The sequence below is a fragment of the Pseudonaja textilis genome, chromosome 1 (assembly GCF_049901715.1).
Source record: "Pseudonaja textilis isolate UNSWEBS1 chromosome 1, rPseTex1.2, whole genome shotgun sequence".
Classification (NCBI taxonomy): Eukaryota; Metazoa; Chordata; class Lepidosauria; order Squamata; family Elapidae; genus Pseudonaja; species Pseudonaja textilis.
The window spans coordinates 147,008,378-147,028,536 of NC_141990.1; the positions used below are offsets into that span (position 1 = coordinate 147,008,378).

Consider the following 20,159-nt stretch of genomic DNA (forward strand, 5'->3'; position numbering starts at 1 on the left):
GGGGTCCTTATCAGAGAGTTCCCTGGCCTTTCTGGCTTTGCAGACCAGCTGGGAGAGGGGGGAGAGGACTGTTGCACACAAATGGGGGGCCTTGCACAAATAGAGCGCACACGCTCACTTGCTGTTTGCATAAGTGGGGATGAGCACAGGCACATGTGCTCACCAGCCACTTCTGTGGCTCGGTTCAGAACGGCTCAAGGCCTGGTAGTGAGCCATGGCTTGTGGGTTGGGGACCCCTGCCTTAAAACATTCAGCACCCCAGTAGTGGTGGGATTCAACTTTTTTTTACCATAGGTTCTGTGGGCGTGGCTTGGTGGGTGCACTTTGCGCACACACAGAGGGTTTGCTATTGACCTTCTCCGGCAATCCTGCACTCTCCCTGTGTGTTAAACAGCTGATGCGCAGCAATCCGCTGTGCCACACGAAACAGCTGAGCTTGAAAACCAGGAAATAAAAGTCAGAATAGAACTGGGGTGGGCGGGGAGGCCCAGCAGCTGATCGTCGGAGTGAACTGGTTGGCTCGTAGATGATTCCACAGGACTACTGGTTCGGCTGAACCGGGCCGAACCAGTAGAATACCACCCCTGCACCCCAGGCTCAGGAAAGTAGATAAATCCCTTTCCTCATAATTTTAAGACTCATTTACCTGCTCACCCCCATCTATCATCTATCCTTGCAAAAGCTTTTCAAATGTTTTGATTATTCATTATGATCTTATGGGAGAAAAAACTAGAAATTAGTTTAGATGAGATTTTCACCCTTACGTAGGTGTGTGTTTCCTGTCCTTTCATTCCGATTCATCTATCTACACTTATCCTAGCCAAAATCCTATCCTAATTCCATAATGGATAGTTTTCATGTTTTAGCTAAATATTTACCCATATTACCTAAATAATATACAAAGAAGATTTTTAAAACAGTTAGTCCCTTTTAATAATTTAAACAATACAGTCAAAAGATGAACAGAGGTAGATGCAAGCATTTTGTACTGATTCATCAGTACCTACATTACAATAACACGGTTTTAACTTTATTGGTTTTAACTGTATCTTTTGACTGTAATTGTTTAAAAAAGATTTTACACACACACACACACACACATTTATATATGCACTCATAGGACATTGGTGCCATCTGCAAATTTGTGATCTAGCTCCACTGTCAATTATTTAAAAAAAAAACAAATTAGAGCAAATAATAATAATAATTTTGGAACAATAAGTTCCTAACTTTTGCAGAATCAAAACCGAGCCATCATTTTCTAATGACTTCTTCTTCCTTCTGAAATTATCTGGTGTTGCCATGAGTCCCAAGGTGAGTCATTCTAATCTGATGTCCTCCAAATAGCAACACTTATTTTGTTTTTAACCAGCCACGTCATTATTTAAACTACACAACTATCCTCCAATAGTTCCACTATAGGGACTACAATTCTCAGAAGACCAGTAAGTATCCCCATAGATCAAGATAGGGAAGGCTCTCCTAGTACGGTAGTACTGATGTGGTATCTATTGCATTGTTTCTTCAATACTTATGACTGTAGCCTTTACTCCTTCTTATTGCCTTTCTTCACTGTTTAACTTTGATTTGAGCTTGACTATTAGTTCTTTCACTAATTTCTTTCTTTCTCTGTCTCTCTGTCTCTTTGTTTCATCTTGTTATTCTCACTGGAATATAGAGCAAGGATGCTGGTATCAGGACCTTGGTTATGTTGGATGAGCAAGGAGGTAAGTTCAGGCTGTTTACCCCAAAAGCCCCTTTTAGGAACAGTGAACTTTAGACCAATTAATGGTCTTACCAACACATGTATATACTTGGACAGGTGTTTGTTTATAGGTCTTGAACTGCAGCCATCTAAACTAGGAAGATGTTCCTAGCACATGCCTTTTTACTAAAATGAACAGAAATCCTCTAATCAGAGCTACAGTATTTAAAATTTTAACATTCCTTAATGTTTTTTTGAAGGGCAGGTTACTTTAGGGATCAGGTTATCTGCATTCTGGAGGAAGAAGGAATTTTGATAGTGAAACTTGAACAAGCCGCATAATGGAACACTCAGCACAAATGCTGAGTCAGATCTCCCTATAAACCTTTCCAAAATAGATATTGGTGGTTCTTTTATATGCAAGACTGTAAGTCATTCAAAATATGGAAATGTAATTTAAACACCTTTGTGTCAACTTTAAACCATTTAGATTCACTTTGGCTGCTTTTATTTTATTTCCATGTTTGATTAATTATATTAGGAATTATGTTTAGGAAATATGTAATCTTTATATTGGCACAATTGGGACAGGCTATACTTCCATTAGACCAGGGGTGTCCAACCTTGGCAACTTTAAGACTTGTGGACTTCAACTCCCAGAATTCCTCAGCCAGCAAAGTCTTAAAGTTGCCAAGGTTGGACACCCCTGCATTAGACCATGAATGTCTCACAGATAATCTGATTCATCAAATGATGTGAGTCTCAAAATTATGAAACTGGGCTCTGATATGGATCATTTGAATGTTCAGTTGACCGATCCCTTCGATTTCTTTGGATCTTTTCCTGACTCTTTCAGTTTCCTAGATCGTTTATTTTGGTGTTGAAGAAAATTTACAAGACTCCGCTGTCTGCTTCAGCATAATGAGAACATTAGAATGGCTTTACTGAATCAAGCCAAGGCCCCAAATGCAGAAAGGCAGCTGCCTCTGCAATGCTTGGGAGGAGATGCACCCTCCATAGCTTTTGTTCCTCTATGACTGACATTTGGAGACATCATTCTGTTGTCCATGAATTCATCCATTTCCCTTTAAAATGCTTCTGATGTAATGGCCATCAGCATGTCTTGGGATAATAATTTCCACAGTTCAGTTGTGAGCTGTGTGCTTTCTAGCCTCTTTTCCAAATCTCCTTCCAATCCATGTTCTGAAGGAGAAAGAAAACCTTCTGCATGCCACACCTAATTTTATAAGCTTTGATTATATTGTCCCCTTGATTGTCCTTTCTCTAAACCAAATAATTAGCTTAGATTAAGAGTTTATTTCTGCCTTTAAAAAAAATCAATTCAATGTAAGACTGTTCAAGGTGCTGTCCACATGAAATAAAAATACAGAACATTGTTGAACACAGGCCACTATTCACCAAAGAGAAACAATAAGTGGGTTTGAAATCTTCGTGGATTTGCAGGAGAAACGTGAGGGAAGGAACTAATACATTTCCAAGAGATATTGAGGTACCATATAGTTATCACAAAGGTGTCTCCCATTCAGGGGTAATCAGTGATGTCAAAAGAGGTGGAGCTTTGCTCACTCAGCCCTGCCTTCCATTTTGATATTGTTGACAGTCACTTTGGTCATCTGACTCCACCCTCAGTATAACAACAGTGTAACTTCTAAGCAAGTTTCTGCTTTTGAGTTTTGTGAGTTTTAGAACCATTTGGCATTAGTAATAACTGGCGTAGTATTTCTTGATTCAGAAGAATAGATACCAAGAGGGGATTATTTGACCCATAGCCTAAAGTTAAATGGAAACTAAATGCTCCTAATATCACATGAATATTATTACTTCAATTTTAGTAAGTTAATTCAAGCACAAGCTCATTTCAGGTATGCTAGGGGCACAAGCCTGGTCATTTTTAAGACACAAACTGTAGGTATAGTCAGTTGGTGAATCTATGAATCACAGTTCCACAAATTCATCTCAGGCTTTAATTGCCCCGAATCACACTAATACACACTCCAAAATCAATGAAATTTTAAAATATCAATAATTTTCTTTGGTGGACAACCTATGGGCCTTACACTGTATTTTTTGTCCAGCAGTGCTGCTGAAATTCAGTGACACACTGAATTGCATGGCTGCTATTTTAATATTTAAGCCCCAGGAGGTTATCCTTAAAATGTGTGTATTTTCCAGGTATGTGTGAACCACAGGGGTTTCTATGTAGAAATTAAATTGTCCGTTGCATCAGACATTTGCTCCTTATAGCCTTTCGTTTCCTAGCAATTATCCTTCAACTGAAATATAAACTGCAGCTGCTATTCTAAAGCCAACCGAATGTCATCCTAGCTGACATCATCCTTTTATGTCTGCATTAACTTTCTGTAATCATGTTTACTAAATGTACACTTGCCATTTACATAAAAAGCCATATCAAATACACAGAGTTAGAAGTCTGCAGATTTTTCTTTTTCTTTTTTGAAGTAATTTTGCTTTTAAAAATCCTGGAAAATCCACACCATCACCTAGCAGTCATCTCAAGCACCCTTGTAACTCACGCTGCTCTTTCAGGATGGATTAGGATGTATGGGTAGCTCCTTCTTTATCTTCAGCTTTTTCTTATCTCTTACCTTATCTCTTACCTTCCATATAGAAATTGGAGAAATTAAAAAAAGAAAAAAAAACCTCTGGAACCTCAATACTTTTTCTCTCTAAACCTATTTTGTGATTTCAAAAGGCTGGTTTTTGATTTAATGACTACAAGTTGTATTGTTTCCACCCACCCACCTGCCCCCTTCTTGTTATTTAGCCATAAGAACACGAACCTATTGGTTCCTGTGCAGAAAATAGAAATAAAACCTCCTTCTTGTTGCTAATATTTCTTCTTCTTTTCCTTGCATTAAATGGAATTATTCCCCACCCCCCCTTTTTAAAAAAATTAAAGTGTTTCTTCATTATTTTGTTTCCTTAGGGTGAAGGGTGGGAACCAATGTGACATACTATTGAAATGAACATGTTTATGATAGTGGAAAATAATTGAGGTTCAGAAGGAGGTTTCTTGCAGGTTCACAATTCTGTGTACTTTGCCGGAAATAATTACTGCTAAACATGATGAGCATTTTTTTTTCTACCTAAATATTGACTGGATTAAGCTGTATGGTTGTTTCTGCAATCTCAAATGTCTACTTTGTGCTATTCAGCATATCTTAATAAGAACAATGATTCTCAGCCACTTTTAAAAGGCAATCTGTAACTAATTCAAGTCTAAGCCAGCATAGGCTCAGTGGCATTTATAAAAGTCACTTATTATTCTCATATAAACCCAAATAGTGGGCTTGATATTTGTGTTATATTCTGTTCTAATGCAAATCAGGTGTAACTCCATTAAAGTGAAAGGAATTACATTGACCTAATAATGTCTTGGAATCCATGGGGAGATCAGGTAAGCACCAATTGGGGGGGAGATGGTTTCCTATTATATTTTTTATCTAACTATCCATCTATTTATCTATATATTGCATCTGCTCTGAGTCTCCCTAATTGTATGGCAGTCTATCCATCTGATTCTCTGGACATGGAACTGTGTCCTGCGCTGTATGTAATTCCTTCTACTCCACTGGGGTCACTCCTAGCATATAATAGTGTCACTGACAGAGGAATAAGACCCATGGTCTTCCCTTCTTTAGAGATGGACCTCGGCCCAAAATTCAGATCTGAAGAGCCTCAGTCCTTGAAAAAAGTTTGTATCTGGACATGGATCTTAACTCAGCTACTCATATCCATTCTAAATACCATTATTAACTGTACACACTTCCACCAAGCAAACCAATTACATTTTCAACCATCATCAAACTCAAAGACATTTGTAAGTGGAAGTATTGTAGATATTGTCCATGGAAGGCAATTATGTAAAACTGTTATTAATGTACACAAATGTATTACAAGGTAATAATCCCATTTCTTTATTTTTCTTGGATGTCATTGGTGTCTTAGTAACTGGATGTATTGTATTATGTTTCTGGATTCTGAAGTATTTGATAGCACTTCCATTTCGTTTTTACATTTTTGTTCTAATTAGCAGACATCAAGCACTTATCCATATATTTTTTTTTTTTGTATATGGATGTATGTGTGCTTTACCATCTTAGTAAAAGGGACTGGTTAATTTTTTTAGCCTCTAGGGCTGCTTCCATTTTTGCTTCAATGCATCAGCTGCAATTAATGCATTGTGATGCCATCATACTAATTCTATTTCTCCATACATCATTTTCCCCCATTTTCTGTTGAAGACAAACAGCTACAACTTAAAAAAAAAAAAATCAATTCATTCCATACTGTCATCCCTTTGTCCTGACCAGAACAACTCGATCGTGTTGAAGAAGGCATGAACCATATCAACCAAGACATGAAGGAGGCCGAGAAAAATTTAAAAGATTTAGGGAAATGCTGTGGCCTTTTCATATGTCCTTGTAACAAGTAGGTACTTGGTGCCAGCCGCTGCTCTGTAGTGTCCGGTTCTTTGTCATGAGTGAATGTCTGAAGTTGTTTTTTTTTTCTTTTGTCTTTTTTTTTTCTTTGTCCCTTTCCATCTGCTTCATACTGTGGGGATAAAATGCTTGTGTTTAATCAGAACAACTGGAACGCATCGAAGAGGGGATGGACCAAATCAATAAGGACATGAAAGAAGCAGAAAAGAATTTGACGGACCTAGGAAAATTCTGTGGCCTTTGTGCCTGTCCATGTAACAAGTAGGTGCTGCCTGCCTGCCTGCCTGCCTGGTTTTTAGAGCATTCAAGGCTGGCCTCAACAGAGCCTTGTGATGCTCATCCTTGCTTAAGGCACCTGGGCAGGATGAGCATGTGGCATGCAGAGAGAACACTTCTAGTTCCAATGCATTCATCTCATAGCGTAGACCAGAGGTTCCCAAGCTTTCTGACTAACAAACCACTTTGGCCCTGTCTCCAAAAATCCCTCTTTGGCTCCTACCGGCGGCTCCTGCTTATCAGCTTTCAAATTTCCACCTTCCAGGGAATCAAGGCAGCCTCACCGTTTGTTCCCAAGACACGTCTTACTGCTATCTATTTCCTGGAAATGTGAATGCTGACCTGGTGGCCCATGGCTTCACATCAGTCCCAGTAGGGAAGAGACAGTGGCAGTTCACATGTCCCTTCCCCTCCGTGGTGCGCCACGGCTGGACAAGAAAAGAAGCTTGTTTGTGTGGACTACTTACTGCCATCTCCGAGTTCAACAGTGGCTTGTGTATTTACAGATTGGGAACCCCTGGTGTAGACAATAGCAGGATTATATTAGGTGCATTAAAATCAGGCATACCATAGTAAAAGTTTCACGGTAGGCCCTTTTCAATGATGACAATTTCAACATTTTAGAGTGTGTACATTAAACAATTTAAATTTCAAAAATTATGACGACCCTATCTGATCTTTTCTTCCTCTGAATAGCCTTTAAAGGAGTACTTCTTGACCACGACTCATGGCTCAGAAATACATAAAATGATTATTTGGATGAAATGCAAAAGGGAAAAGATTTGGAGATACATCTTGTTTTCCTGGTTGGATCCCAAGCTACGGGAAAGTAAAATATTGTCAGGAAAAAAACAAAACTGGATCCATGTTGCTCATAGCAGCTCTCCACTGTGTAGCGTGACACCAAGAAAAAATGTTGAAATATATTAGACCTGCTTCCATATTACTGCCTTGAAATGAAAGGGCAGCGTAACCAATTGGATGTATCAGCTTTAAAGGGAGAACATAGAGAAGAAAGAATGTGTGCTTAGATAAAAAAAATTAGTGTGGGGTGAATTATTGTATGGATGAATGATTAAAGCATTTATAAATATTAAAACAGGCCTAGAATGGTGGATGTCTGTTTGCATGTGAGCATGTACCGTTGCATGTGGCCTTGTAACGTACTGTAGCTTTGGATTTATAATCCAGCCTTGGTTTATTTGCTCAGACATCTGGAATGAGTAATAATTCTAATAATTAAGTTCCATTCAGTATTCAGGTTGTTTTATGATATGTGGACAGGTTGAGAAGATTTTTTTTAAAACTAAAAAATATTGGGGGGCTGCTATATTTCTTACACTTAACCAGAAAGATGGGATCCACCCCTCCCAAGTAATCCTGTTTAAAGCCCTATAAACCAGACAGGTGTCTTAAAGCATGTGTCTCTCAATACTGGCTGGAGAATTCTGGGAGTTGAAGTCCATTCCTCTTAAAAGTTCCCAAGGTTCAGGAACGCTGTCTGAAAGTATAAAGTGAGAAGTCTAAACTTGTGCAGTTTTTCTACACATATCCTCTTTCAGACCCAATGATTCAGTGCTGCCAGTTTGATTTGAACTTTCTGCACTGAGGATTGGCTTCCCTTCAGGGGTGGGCTGCTGGGGGTTCAAAGGGATTTGGGAGAGTCCCTAGCTAAGATTCTGTGCAGTTTGGAGAACTCCCGAATCCCGCTCCTGGCTGGCCCCTCCCACTCCTCCCCTCTCCTCCCAGGAGTCCCCACGTGGCCCATTTTGGATGCAGGTAAGTGCAGGATGCGCACACAGAGCCTCGGGGAGGGTGAAAAGTTTCCCGGAAGTTTGGGAAGGCCAGAAATGGGCCTGTTTACATCTTCCAAAGAGCCTCCGGAGCCCAGAGAGGCCGTTTTCGCCCTCCCATAGGTTCAAGGAAAGGCCCGGGGAGGGCAAAAAGGGCCCCACCTGTGGTGCAGAAAGCTGACTAGGCCATGCCCACCATGGCCACACCCATCCAGCAACTGGGCAGAGAACCCTTTGCTAAAATTTTTGAAGGCCATCCCTTCTTCCCTTACACCCAATTCCATTCCAAGTAAACAGGGGTGGTTCGCACCTATTCGCTACAACCGGCTGTTAACATTCTAAGCAGTTTGGAGAACCGGTTGTTAGAAGAAATGACTGGCCTAATCCTGTAAGGAAGGCAGGAAGGAAACATTCTGGTGTTGCTTACTGAAACTGCCTCTCCGTTAACCCTTATTACATTCTTGGCAGGACTAGACTTCCTGTCTCAGGAACATCTCTGCAGTTTTTTTCCCCTCCTTTGCTGGTACTTTGCTTGTGTGGAGTGACCATTCAAGTTACAATGGCACTGAAAAAAGTGACTTATAACCATTTTTCACACTTATGACTGTTGCAGTATCCCCACAGTCATGAGAGGCCAGGCAAGGAGATGCGTGCCTCGATGTGAGTGACGTTGAATTGGCCACGCCCAGGCAGTCACATGACCACCAAGCCATGCCTACCAGCCAAGCCACACCCACAGAACTGGTTGTTAGAAAAATTGAATCCCACCCCTGCAAGTAAGGTTGTAGTGGAACTTCGGAGCTCAATTGTCTCATTGAAAGGCAATGATGTGAATGGGAGTAGCAAGAATTCTCAGAAAATTCTAAAAAGACAAACAATACTGCTGAACATGATAACTAGTAAGTCTTTTTTTTTTTCCCCGTTCCATTCTATCATATCTGGCTCTCAAGAACTGCCTGGAGAAGTCCCTCAGCAATTTTCTTGGCATTTCCCCCCCCAGAAATGATTTGCGATAGCCGCCTTTCCTAGGGCTGAGAAAAAGGGCCAGGCTTTAAGATCACCCAGCTGGCTTTGTGCCCAAAGTGGAACTGGAACTGAAACTTACAGTCTTCCAGTTTCTAGCCTGTTGCCTTAACCACTTCACCATACTGGCTCCCGTTAAGCCTATATACTGTTTTCAAGATACAAATTGCAGAGCAACCTACACTTATTGAGAAACAAGAACCCCGAATGGGTCACAGAATACCAGACCAAATTGGCTAGTCAAATGGTGATATAAAGAGAAAAGATGTAGTGAATCAGCAACTCAAGCCGAGGTGGGCAAATGTGTGGCCTTCTAGCTAGCAATGCCTGAATGCCACCTTCTATCAGCTACTTATCATTGGGTTGGGTTTGCAGCCCAACCATTTCTGGAGAATAGCAATAGCACTTAGGCTTAGATACCGCTTTACAGTGCTTTCCAACCCTCTCTAAGCGGTTTACAGAGCCAGCATATTGCCCCCAATCTGGATCCACCTTTTACCCACCTCGGAAGGATGGAAGGCTGAGTCAACCTTGAGCCTGGTGAGATTTGAACTGCCAAATTGCCCGCAGCTGGCAGTCAGCAGAAGTAGCCTGCAGGACTGCACTTTAACCACAGCGCCATTGTGGCTCATGACATACTGTTCATGCCCAATTTGAAACAAATGTTCCAGTTATTACTGTGCAAAGCGCATACCTAATTTTTTCCAAATAGCATTCCACTTTTATGCTCGGTTTAATCCAATTTAACAGCCTGATCTTACACATTAAAATCAAAAACTATTGTAGCACTTTAAAGGCAGGGTTTTTTTTTATTATTTTTGCATGCATGTTCTTTGGAGCACACCTTGTTAGGTTTACCAGCAAGAGGACATGCATAGGATTGGAGCTCTGCAATGTAATTCTACTCATGTACTTGTTCAAAAGGAAGTCAATTGACTTCTGACCAAAAACAATGATTACAAAGCAACATCTAGGCTGTGAAACATGTTAGCAACTAGCCCTGCTTGAAATAAGAAGCCAAAGGAATGTTTGAACAGATGTGTTCACTGTCCTTAGAAAGCTTTTAAATAGCGCCAGTTTGGGCATATATTAGATGTTTATTAACATTACTGGACATTTTCTGTTTTGGAGGAGAGCTTGTTTTCATGTGCAAACTTAAAGGAACATGCTTAGCTGAAACCGATGCTGTTTAGGTGGCTCTAACAACCTTCCACGTTTGACAGTAATTTCAATTTGTAATCTCCAACACTTCTACCTTTAAAATATACAAGAATGCTGCACACATTAATACTGTATTGCTTGTTATCGCTGGTATGCCTGGATTTTAATTACCCTGTGGAGACTCAGTCAAAGATGGTTCCTCTGAAAAAACCTGCATATTTAACTCAAATGATACTGTATATGACCTAATGTTTTAGATTCTCACCATAACAGAAGACCCATTTTTGCCTGCATCCCACTTGCTATGTAGACTGTATAACTGCTAGTGTATTAAGAGAATGTTGGACCATGGAGGCAACTGTGCTTTCTTGAAAATGCTTCTCACTTCTTATTCATGCCTGAACCTGGTGCATGAAATCTCTCTCTCTATATATAAATACATAGAGGAATTTCCCTTTCTGAGGCTCAACCGCTATACATGCTTGCATTCTTTCTTTATTTCCCTGCATTCATCCAATATAGCCTGATTTTACTTTCTGTCTCTGTGGATAAAGGTTTGTACATCAACTCTAGATCTATAGTTACTCTCTCCAAGTACCGATATATTATTAAAATGTCTTACCAAATTGCCCCATCACACCTTATGGCATAGAAGCCTCTGTGAATCTCCATTCTTCTAGTATCCCATTGGAGAAATTGTTGGATGTAAAAAAAAATTGTGCCACATGATCAAGAAAGGAGCCTTGCTTAAAAGGAGGCTAAGTCTGTTTTTGTTTCATCTTGGTCTTTTTTAAAATCTTAGATGATGTCTCGCTGTGATGTGATGTACACACTTCCCTTTGCAGTTCTGTTTTCATGTCTGTCTAGAAGTGCAGTCCCTGCGTTTGGTGTCCAAATATACATGTGTCCATGAAAAACAGCTGAACGTTTCCTAGTTGTGTTTGTTTATTCTTGTGTAAATCAAGCAAGTCTACCCTCCAAAAGCCACCAACTTGGCCATGATGATTGACACTATTGGAAATGAAATTTGCAAGTGCCAGAGTTGTGGCAACAAATAAAAAGAAAGGAAATGCTTTTCTTCCACTTTATGATATATCGGTATACCAGAATGTCCCCTTTATCAAAAACAATCCATTTGCTTGACTCGGCTCTTAGCTTGAAACAAGTAATGAGAAGATGTTTTGCGGTTGGCTCTCCCCTCTCTTGCTGCCTTGTTACTCACCTCCTGTTTTTGCATAGGCTTAAATCAAGTGATGCTTACAAAAAAGCCTGGGGCAACAATCAAGATGGAGTTGTAGCCAGCCAGCCTGCCCGGGTTGTGGATGAACGAGAACAGATGGCCATCAGTGGTGGATTTATCCGCAGGTGAAGATTTTGAAGATTTTATTCTTCCTTCTTATTTCCCCCCCTTTTAAAAATGCAGTTTTCCTTTCCTTCCTTCTTTCCTGTTACTGGCATACTGAAGAAGTGTCTCCAGATGGTCCTATTGAGAGTGTTAGTGTTGTTTATTCCTAGTTTGTACAACCAAAAAAAAACATTAGTCAAGCTATACCAGACATTTCCACTGACATTCTCTTGAGTATTTAGGTGGGAATCTAAACATTAGCATCAACTGGGAGACTCCCCATCACCACCCCTTACCTGAACGGGTAGATATTTGAAAGCTAGAAACTTTTTAGCAGTGTATCCCTCGAACCAAGAGATTTAGTAGGGATGAGAATGGCAAGGCACACAAAAGTCCCTCCATCTTTTCTAATAGATAATAATGCTAAGAAATGACCAAAAAAGAAGAGATACTCAGTCCCTATTCTGGCATAGTCCCCTTCAACTAGAGAGAAGTCTTCGATCAAGCAATTGCCAACGCAGGATGAAGGGAAAGGACTGAAGTTTGATACCCGTGAAAACATGGGGGCCCTGCCTGGCTCCACTTGCAGTTAATCATAACACCATCATATGCCAATCATTCCAGTCTTCTCCCTGGAATGGTTAGATTATGCATCCAGACAAGAGTAACTCATCCTTACCTCACGGAACAAACATTCTTAAGCCATTTCTAAGGGCACAAATGGTATTTTCCCTCCTAAGACAACACTATCCTAGATTGTCAAATTGTGTAAAATCAGCCTTTGTCACACATTAGCTTAAAGGCAAAGGCAGATAACCTCTGGCAGGCATGACCAGTATCATGTTCTGTAGTCACGGGCAACCGCTCTTCCCTTCTGGTCTTTGGTCGGCCTTTGCCACTAGCCAGCTGTTTGTCTCCAATATTGGCCTCCTCCATTTGCACTTAATTTTCTGAGTTGTTTTTTTTTTTAAAAAAATAATTGATTGTAAGTCTCCTAGAATTGCCTTTGGCAAGATGAGCAATATATCAGTTTAATAAATAAAATAAATGATCACGCAGGAAACAAATTCCTCCCATACCTGTTACCTTTCCAAGTTTCTATTTCACATTATTTCAATTTGGCATTTGTCCGGGTTATAAAAAGTGGAGCAAACAAGCAAACCTTGAAACCTCCACCCCAGGTAAAATGCGAAAGTCAGCCTTCCCTACTGTTATCTCTTTTTGTTGGGGTCACAATGAAGACCAATGGTGGCAACAAAACCAGAAAGCTAATTGTTTTGTGTGTAATGTGTGCAAACCATGGCAACATCTTTTGCACTGACTCAAACAGATGTAACTGATGAAACAAACAAAATATTAAAAAGTTATGAAATTTATGTACTTACTGACCCAGCACATCTAAATTATATTAAAATAACCAAAATATTTTTACAATCCCCAAGGCATGTCACAACTTTTGAGCACCCCTAATGTTTGGAATTTGAAAGTTGAAAAATTTGACATGCCCGACGTAGGTTAGGGAATGTTGATGGGAAGAGTACGTGTTATCCTGGCATTGTTTGGTGCCAGCTCAAGGGTGATGGATGGCACTTTACCTCAATAGTGGGAATACTATTAGTAAATGTATTGATTTATTTAGTTATGAAATGTATTGTCTGCTCATCTTATTTTGGGCAGGGGGTTGGACTAGATGACCTACAAGGTCCCTTCCAACTCTGTTAATCTGTAAAAATCTGTAAATCTTATCACAGGATAGTAGAAGTTGCTAAGGAACGGTTATTCATATAAATCTCTAGGGCTGTATAAATTGCATTCTAGGGAAGTGGAGGGAAAAAACATCAGTGTTCATGTTGAGCCTCTTTATATTATCTCTGGAAAATTCTGGAGAACTGGGAAACTGCTGGAAGAAAACAGATAATGCCCCAATCTCCAAAAGGTGGGGAAAGAGCGGTTTGGAGAAACTCCAGAGCTCTCAGTCCAGCAAATACTTTGAGGAAACTGCCTAGCAAATCATAAAGAGGTAGATTTGTAAACATCTTGAAAACAATATAATGAATACTAGAATGGATATTCACTTTTTCTTACTCTTTGGAATCAGGTACCTTCCTTAATATATTACTGGAGCATTGTACCAAAACATTTCACGAAGTCCACTCTGATATTCTCAGTCACAAGCTAGTTAATTATGAGCTGGATCACATGAGAAATAAATACATCAAATGAAAATCAAATGAACTGCCAACAGGCACATTGGAAGGTCCTATTCTCTTCATTATTTTTATGAATGACTTGAGTGAGAAAGAAATTATCAAATTTACAAATGACCAAAAAACTGAATGAGATAGCAAATGGTCCCAGAAGCTGCAAGTGCAAAACCTTGTTCATAAGACAGGGAAATACGTGGTAATAACAGAACAGAGTTTAACAAGGGCAAATGCTAACATTCTTAATCAAGCGGAAATCATTCTATTGGGGGCAAAATTGTGAAACATCTAAGCAGGAAGCGGGAATGCAGTGTAGTTAGAAAAAAAGGGTAAATGCAGTTTTAAACTTCTGAACATCAACTGAAGTACCACTTCCAAATAATGGAAAGTAAAATTCCGTTTTCTACTGTGGTAGTCAGATCCCATTCCAACTATTGCATCTAGTTCTGGATTTCAGATAAACTGAAAAGGGTTGAGAAAAGACAAAGAGCTAATATTAAAATAAAGAAATAGGGCTAGTCTAGTGGTTAAGGCATCAGACTTCAAACCAGGAAACTGAGTTATAGTCCAGACATAGGCATGAAAGGTGACTGGGTGACTTTGGGCCTGTCACACTCTTTTAGTCCAACTTACCTTACAGGGTTGTTGTTTAGGGGGACAATAGGAGGAAAGAGTATTGGGTATGTTTGCTGCTTTGAGTTATTTGTAAAAATAAAAGAGGATAGATAAGTGATAGATGAGAGACGGGAGGAGGGAGAGAGGGAGAGAGGGAGAAAGATGGAGATCATGAAGATAGATAAATGAAGATTATTGGAAATTAGAATCTAAGTTCTTTGAAGAATATATAGAAGGGACAAGGAAAAGATGAATAAAATAGCATCCTCCCAAGTTTGGAGAAAATGTTGCCCAGAAGAAAGTCAGGAACTATTATTCTGTATTCTTTCAGGGGTACAGAATATAAAATAATGGATTTACATTACAAGAAAGCAAATTCTGGTGCGCTATTAGATAAAAACTTCCTAACAGTAAAAGTAGGTTGGCAGTAGAACCGTTTCCCCAGCTGAATATCTTCCCCTCAGTGGATGTGTTCAAGCAAAGGCTAGGCCAGCCATCTGTTCAGATGCTTTAATTAGGATTCTGGCATTGAGTAGAACATATGGCTTGATGGTGGTTTTATCCAGATCCATCATCTTTTCCTTCAGAAGAAGAAAAATCCTTTGAGGCACCAGGAAACTCTCTGCGTGTAATGTCACTTCATTTGCTAATAACATCAAGTTGTTAAAAAAAAAAACACCCTCTAGAATGAACCAATATGTAGGCTGCTTTGATAATGTTCACTAAATATGTGCAGAAAGGAGTGAAAGTGTGCCTGAGTATTCCCACTGATTGTGTTCTGACATGCTGCTGGTTCTTCTTCTAGAATTAGCCTAAAAGACATGTCTATGCATAGAGAGCAGTATTCTGACACAAGATTCAACTTGTGGAGATTATATCCTATAACCCTTTATTTTGCTCAGCGTTTGTCTTTAGACAGAATAATCTTAGATATGGCCAGCAAATAGCATTCCTTTGCATTGCTAAAGAAGCTTCCCTTTTGGATAAGGTTCCGTCCAGTTTTAATTCTCATCCTTCCACAGGGTAACAAATGATGCTCGAGAAGGTGAGATGGATGAAAACCTGGAACAGGTCAGCGGCATCATTGGAAACCTCCGTCACATGGCTCTAGATATGGGCAATGAGATTGATACACAGAACCGCCAAATGGACAGGATCATGGAGAAGGTAAGAGATGAGCTGCCCCTGGCATCCACACTCATAGTTGGTCCAGGTGCTTTCCGGTTCAAAACCGCTCATAAAATATCTTTATGATAATCGCTTCCAAGGATAAAGGAGAATACTTGTAGCTCAGGGTTGACATGAGGGGCCACTTGGTGCTCTCTGAGCTTTCTGGTAGACGTTTCATTACCCAAGCTAGGTACCGTCATCAGGAGTAGCACTAATGGGTAATGGAATGTCTGCAAGAGAACAAGCCAGCTCAGAGAGCACCAAGGGACCCCTCAACTTCCATTGAGGCTGGGATTAAAGCCATTTTTTAAGATTTCAATCCTCTGAAATATTTTTACTCATTTCAATCATTGTTGAAATAATTATGCATGAAGGAGACAGATGAGCATAACAGGAATGGTGTTGGTATGTGAATCTGAGACATGATTCTCCAAAGCACCAGGGGGCAGGTCAAGAAACAGTGGTTGGAAACTGATCAGAGAGAGAAGCGATCTGGAATTAAGGAGAAACTTCCTAACTATGAGGACAATTAACCAGTGGAACAGCTTGGCTGCAGAAATCATGGGCACTCTCCATCACTGGAAGTTTTTAAGAAGAAACTGGACAGTCACTTATCTAATATGGCATAGATTTTCCTGCTTGAGCAGGGGGCTGGACTAGAAGACCTCCAAAGTCCATTCCAGGTCTATTCTATTCTATTCTATTCTATTCTATTCTATTCCATTCCATTCCATTCCATTCTATACACTATTCTATTCTATACTCTATTCTATTCTATTCTATTCTATTCTATTCTATTCTATTCTATTCTATTCTATTCTATTCTATTCTATTCTAATTCTATTCCATTCCATTCTATACTCTATTCTATACTCTTATTCTATTCTATTCTATTCTATTCTATTCTATTCTATTCTATTCTATTCTATTCTATTCTATTCTATTCTATTCTATTCTATTCTATTCTATTCTATTCTATTCTATTCTATTCTATTCTATTCTATTCTATTCTATTCTATTCTGTTCTGTTCTGTTCTGTTCCGTTCCCATTCCATTCCATTCTATACTCTATTCTATATTCTATTCTATTCTATTCTATTCTATTCCGTTCCGTTCCATTCCATACTCTATTCTATTCTATACTCTATTCTATTTTATACTCTATTCTATTCTATTCCATTCCATTCCATTCTATACTCTTATTCTATTCTGTTCTGTTCTGTTCTGTTCTGTTCTGTTCTATTCTATTTCTATTCTATTCCATTCCGTTCTATACTCTATTCTATTCTATACTCTATTCTATTCTATACTCTAATTCTATTCTATTCTATTCTATTCTATTCTATTCTATTCTATTCTATTCTATTCTATTCTATTCTATTCTATTCCATTCCATTCCATTCCATTCTATACTCTTATTCTATTCTGTTCTGTTCTGTTCTGTTCTATTCTATTTCTGTTCTATTCCATTCCATTCCATTCCATTCCATTCCATTCCATTCTATTCTATTCTATTCTATTCCATTCCATTCCATTCCATTCTATTCTATTCTATTCTATTCCATTCCATTCCATTCCATTCCATTCCATTCCATACTCTTATTCTGTTCCGTTCCGTTCCATTCCATTCTATTCTTGAACTACTACTCAGTGTTAATACAGCCTGCATTAGATTGTCACACATTTTGGGGACTGGATCCCCAGATATCTCTTACTCTATTTCTTGACAACATTGCCATCTTGACCCCTTTTCTCCATGCCTCTTTTCTCCAATCCAGGCTGTTTCCAACAAAAACAGGATTGATGAAGCCAATCAACGTGCAACAAAGATGCTGGGCAGCAGTTAAAGGCAACCAGGGGCCAATCCTTCTACACACACTGTCCCCGAGGGCAGCAATCTCATGCTTTTTCTCATGGTATTTACCAACTAGGTTTGCATACGTGCACATATCAGCCCCTCTTCTTCCTTCCCTCTGTAAATGTTGTCCTGTGTAAGTTGTCAGCTTTCCAAAAATAATACTTGTAAATTTATTTTTATTTCCCAGACCTCTTCCTTTCCAAAGGTTGTATGTATATAGTACTGATTTAATGGCTATAATTCATGACTATGTTCTATTTATTTGTTGGGTTTTTTTTTCCCTTTCTCCCTCCCTCCCTTCATTCCAGTCCACCCCTTGCATTTTCTGTCCATTTTTGGTTGGTGAGTTTGTTTCTTTTTCCTTAAAAAAAAAAATTATGACATTTCTGCTAAATGAAAAACAAAATGTAGGAATGCTCAACGTGCTGTTTAAACCTTGAACTATACAGTATTGTTCTTGTAAAACTGTTAACATTTCACAGAGCTGCCCACCCAGAAGTCTCTTCTTTGAACATCATGGTTGTTTAAGCACTTAAGAACCCCACGTTCCCTCAGTTTCTCCATTGCTGTCATCCGTTGTTCTAAGTTCATAATAAGACAATGTGGAATTATATAACTTATAACAAGCATTGCACTAAGCAAACAGTGATGTGATTTATGCATTTATTGCATGAAAAAATAGACTTTTAGACTCTTTAACTTAAGTGAGACTTTTCCATGGCAGTAATAACATCAGTGACAACAAAAGAAAACAAAAAATTAGCATGCTTGGTATTGGGACCCTGTCAGGACTATGTTATACCAGCAAGTCTGCAGTAGCACCGTCTTATTTTTCCATATAAAGATGTTGGTTCCTCTTTTTTTTTTTTTGTTCTTTTCGTTTACCTCATTTTAAGACCAAATAATTGGATCTGGCACTTATCATTTCATCATTGCCAGCAAATAAAAAACATTTGGCTGAAACACAACAACAAACAACAACAAAAAGCATCAGCAAATAAGATAAGTGTAATATATAGAGTTTGTCTGCTGCTTTCAAAAATTGTCTTTTTTCAGGGGGAGGGATGGCTATCATATGAAATGTTGCAGAGAAATGTAATTTTTATAAGGCTGTATCTTTCTAGCTCTCTCTCTTTCTCTCTCACAAACGCTTTGGCGTGCACGCACACACACAAACACACACACACACACAGACACAGACTCCTTTTCTTCTTTTCTTTTCTCCCCTCCCCCATGTGGTTTGTTATTAATACAGTTCTCTGTTGCTTATCTAGAGCTATGCATACCAAAATCACGGCGATGTTTAGTAGCTGTTATTGATTTTAAAACAAAACAAAATAAAAATAACTTACGTGAATGAATTCTAGATAAAACTGTGAGATTAAATATAGTTGCCGCATGTAATATGAAATTCCTTCTGTCTCCTGTCAGTTTGTGATGTGATTGACATTTTGTAGCTAGTTTAAAAATATTAAAAACTATAGCCCTCTGACTTGCTAAGCCCTTTATTCATCCATCAGTCTGTGTCACTCCTACCTGGTTATTTTCTGCTTGCTGGAAATTGTGTGCCATGCCGAGGAGTGTGAAGTGATTCCTTTGAACAATCGTACAAAATATAAGTTTGGGTTTCCTGCACAGTATAAATAGTTTTAAAAGCAATACAAGAAAACAGAGATGTTATTTAGTTTTATTGGTATATGACAGGGTTGTCAAACTCAATTTCATTGAGGGCCCGCATCAGGGTTGTGTTTGACCTCGGGGAGCTGGGCTGGGCGTGGCCAGAGTGAACATGGCCAGCATGACATCACTTGTGTTGGGGGACGCCTGTGGTGGCCTGGGTGATCTGTCGGCAAAAAAGGGCTCCCAAGCTCCATTTTCGGCTGGGACAGCCTCCTACAACTCTCTACCAGCAAAAATGGAGCTCATGAGGGCCGCACGGGACCCTCACAAGCTCCATTTTCTCTGGCAGAGGCACCACAGGCTGTTTGCTATTTTCAGGGCGGTCCCACGGGCCAGATCTAAGCACCCTGAAGGCCAGATCCGGCCCCGGGGCCTTGAGTTTGACATCCCTGGTATACAATCACCCAGAATAGGGTGGAACTTGGGTCAGAAGGAGTCAAAAGAAATGCATTCCAATCCTTGCGAGATGAGAATAAAATTAAGATATGACACTCAGAGAACATTTCATTTAGCCCTCAACAGTAGGTGGAAGAAGCAAATACATTCTGATGTAGCAACACAGAGGAACAGTATTATTATAATACAGAGAGAGGCAGGGAAGGCTTCAGTTTTGACTGAAGCACAGAGGCAGAGAGAGGGAAAGTTTAATTCTTTGCATGCTTTCTCTAGTATAAACTACTTACACCGGGATACTTTTTCCTTCCATGGGGTGGGGAGGAAAAATAAGGGATAGTTTTATACACCCATGTGTGTTTCTAGTAGGCAGAAGCAGCTGGGAAAATGAATTCACCTTGTTCAGTTCCTGCCTTTTAGCAGATAAACAATGAATAAAAGAGCTTCAACCA

At 39.4% G+C, this 20,159-nt stretch overlaps 1 protein-coding gene across 1 annotated transcript in view; it reads left to right on the forward strand.

Annotated features, from left to right (window-relative positions):
- Positions 1-19,126, forward strand: part of SNAP25 (synaptosome associated protein 25) — a 65,588-nt gene extending 46,462 nt beyond the window's left edge. The window contains exons 4-8 of the mRNA XM_026710380.2: positions 1,679-1,727; positions 6,333-6,450; positions 11,682-11,807; positions 15,629-15,773; positions 17,555-19,126. Coding sequence (XP_026566165.1) covers positions 1,679-1,727; positions 6,333-6,450; positions 11,682-11,807; positions 15,629-15,773; positions 17,555-17,623 — 507 coding nt within the window. The 3' untranslated portion in view covers positions 17,624-19,126. The remainder of the gene's footprint in view (positions 1-1,678; positions 1,728-6,332; positions 6,451-11,681; positions 11,808-15,628; positions 15,774-17,554) is intronic.
- Positions 19,127-20,159: the final 1,033 nt, after the last annotated feature.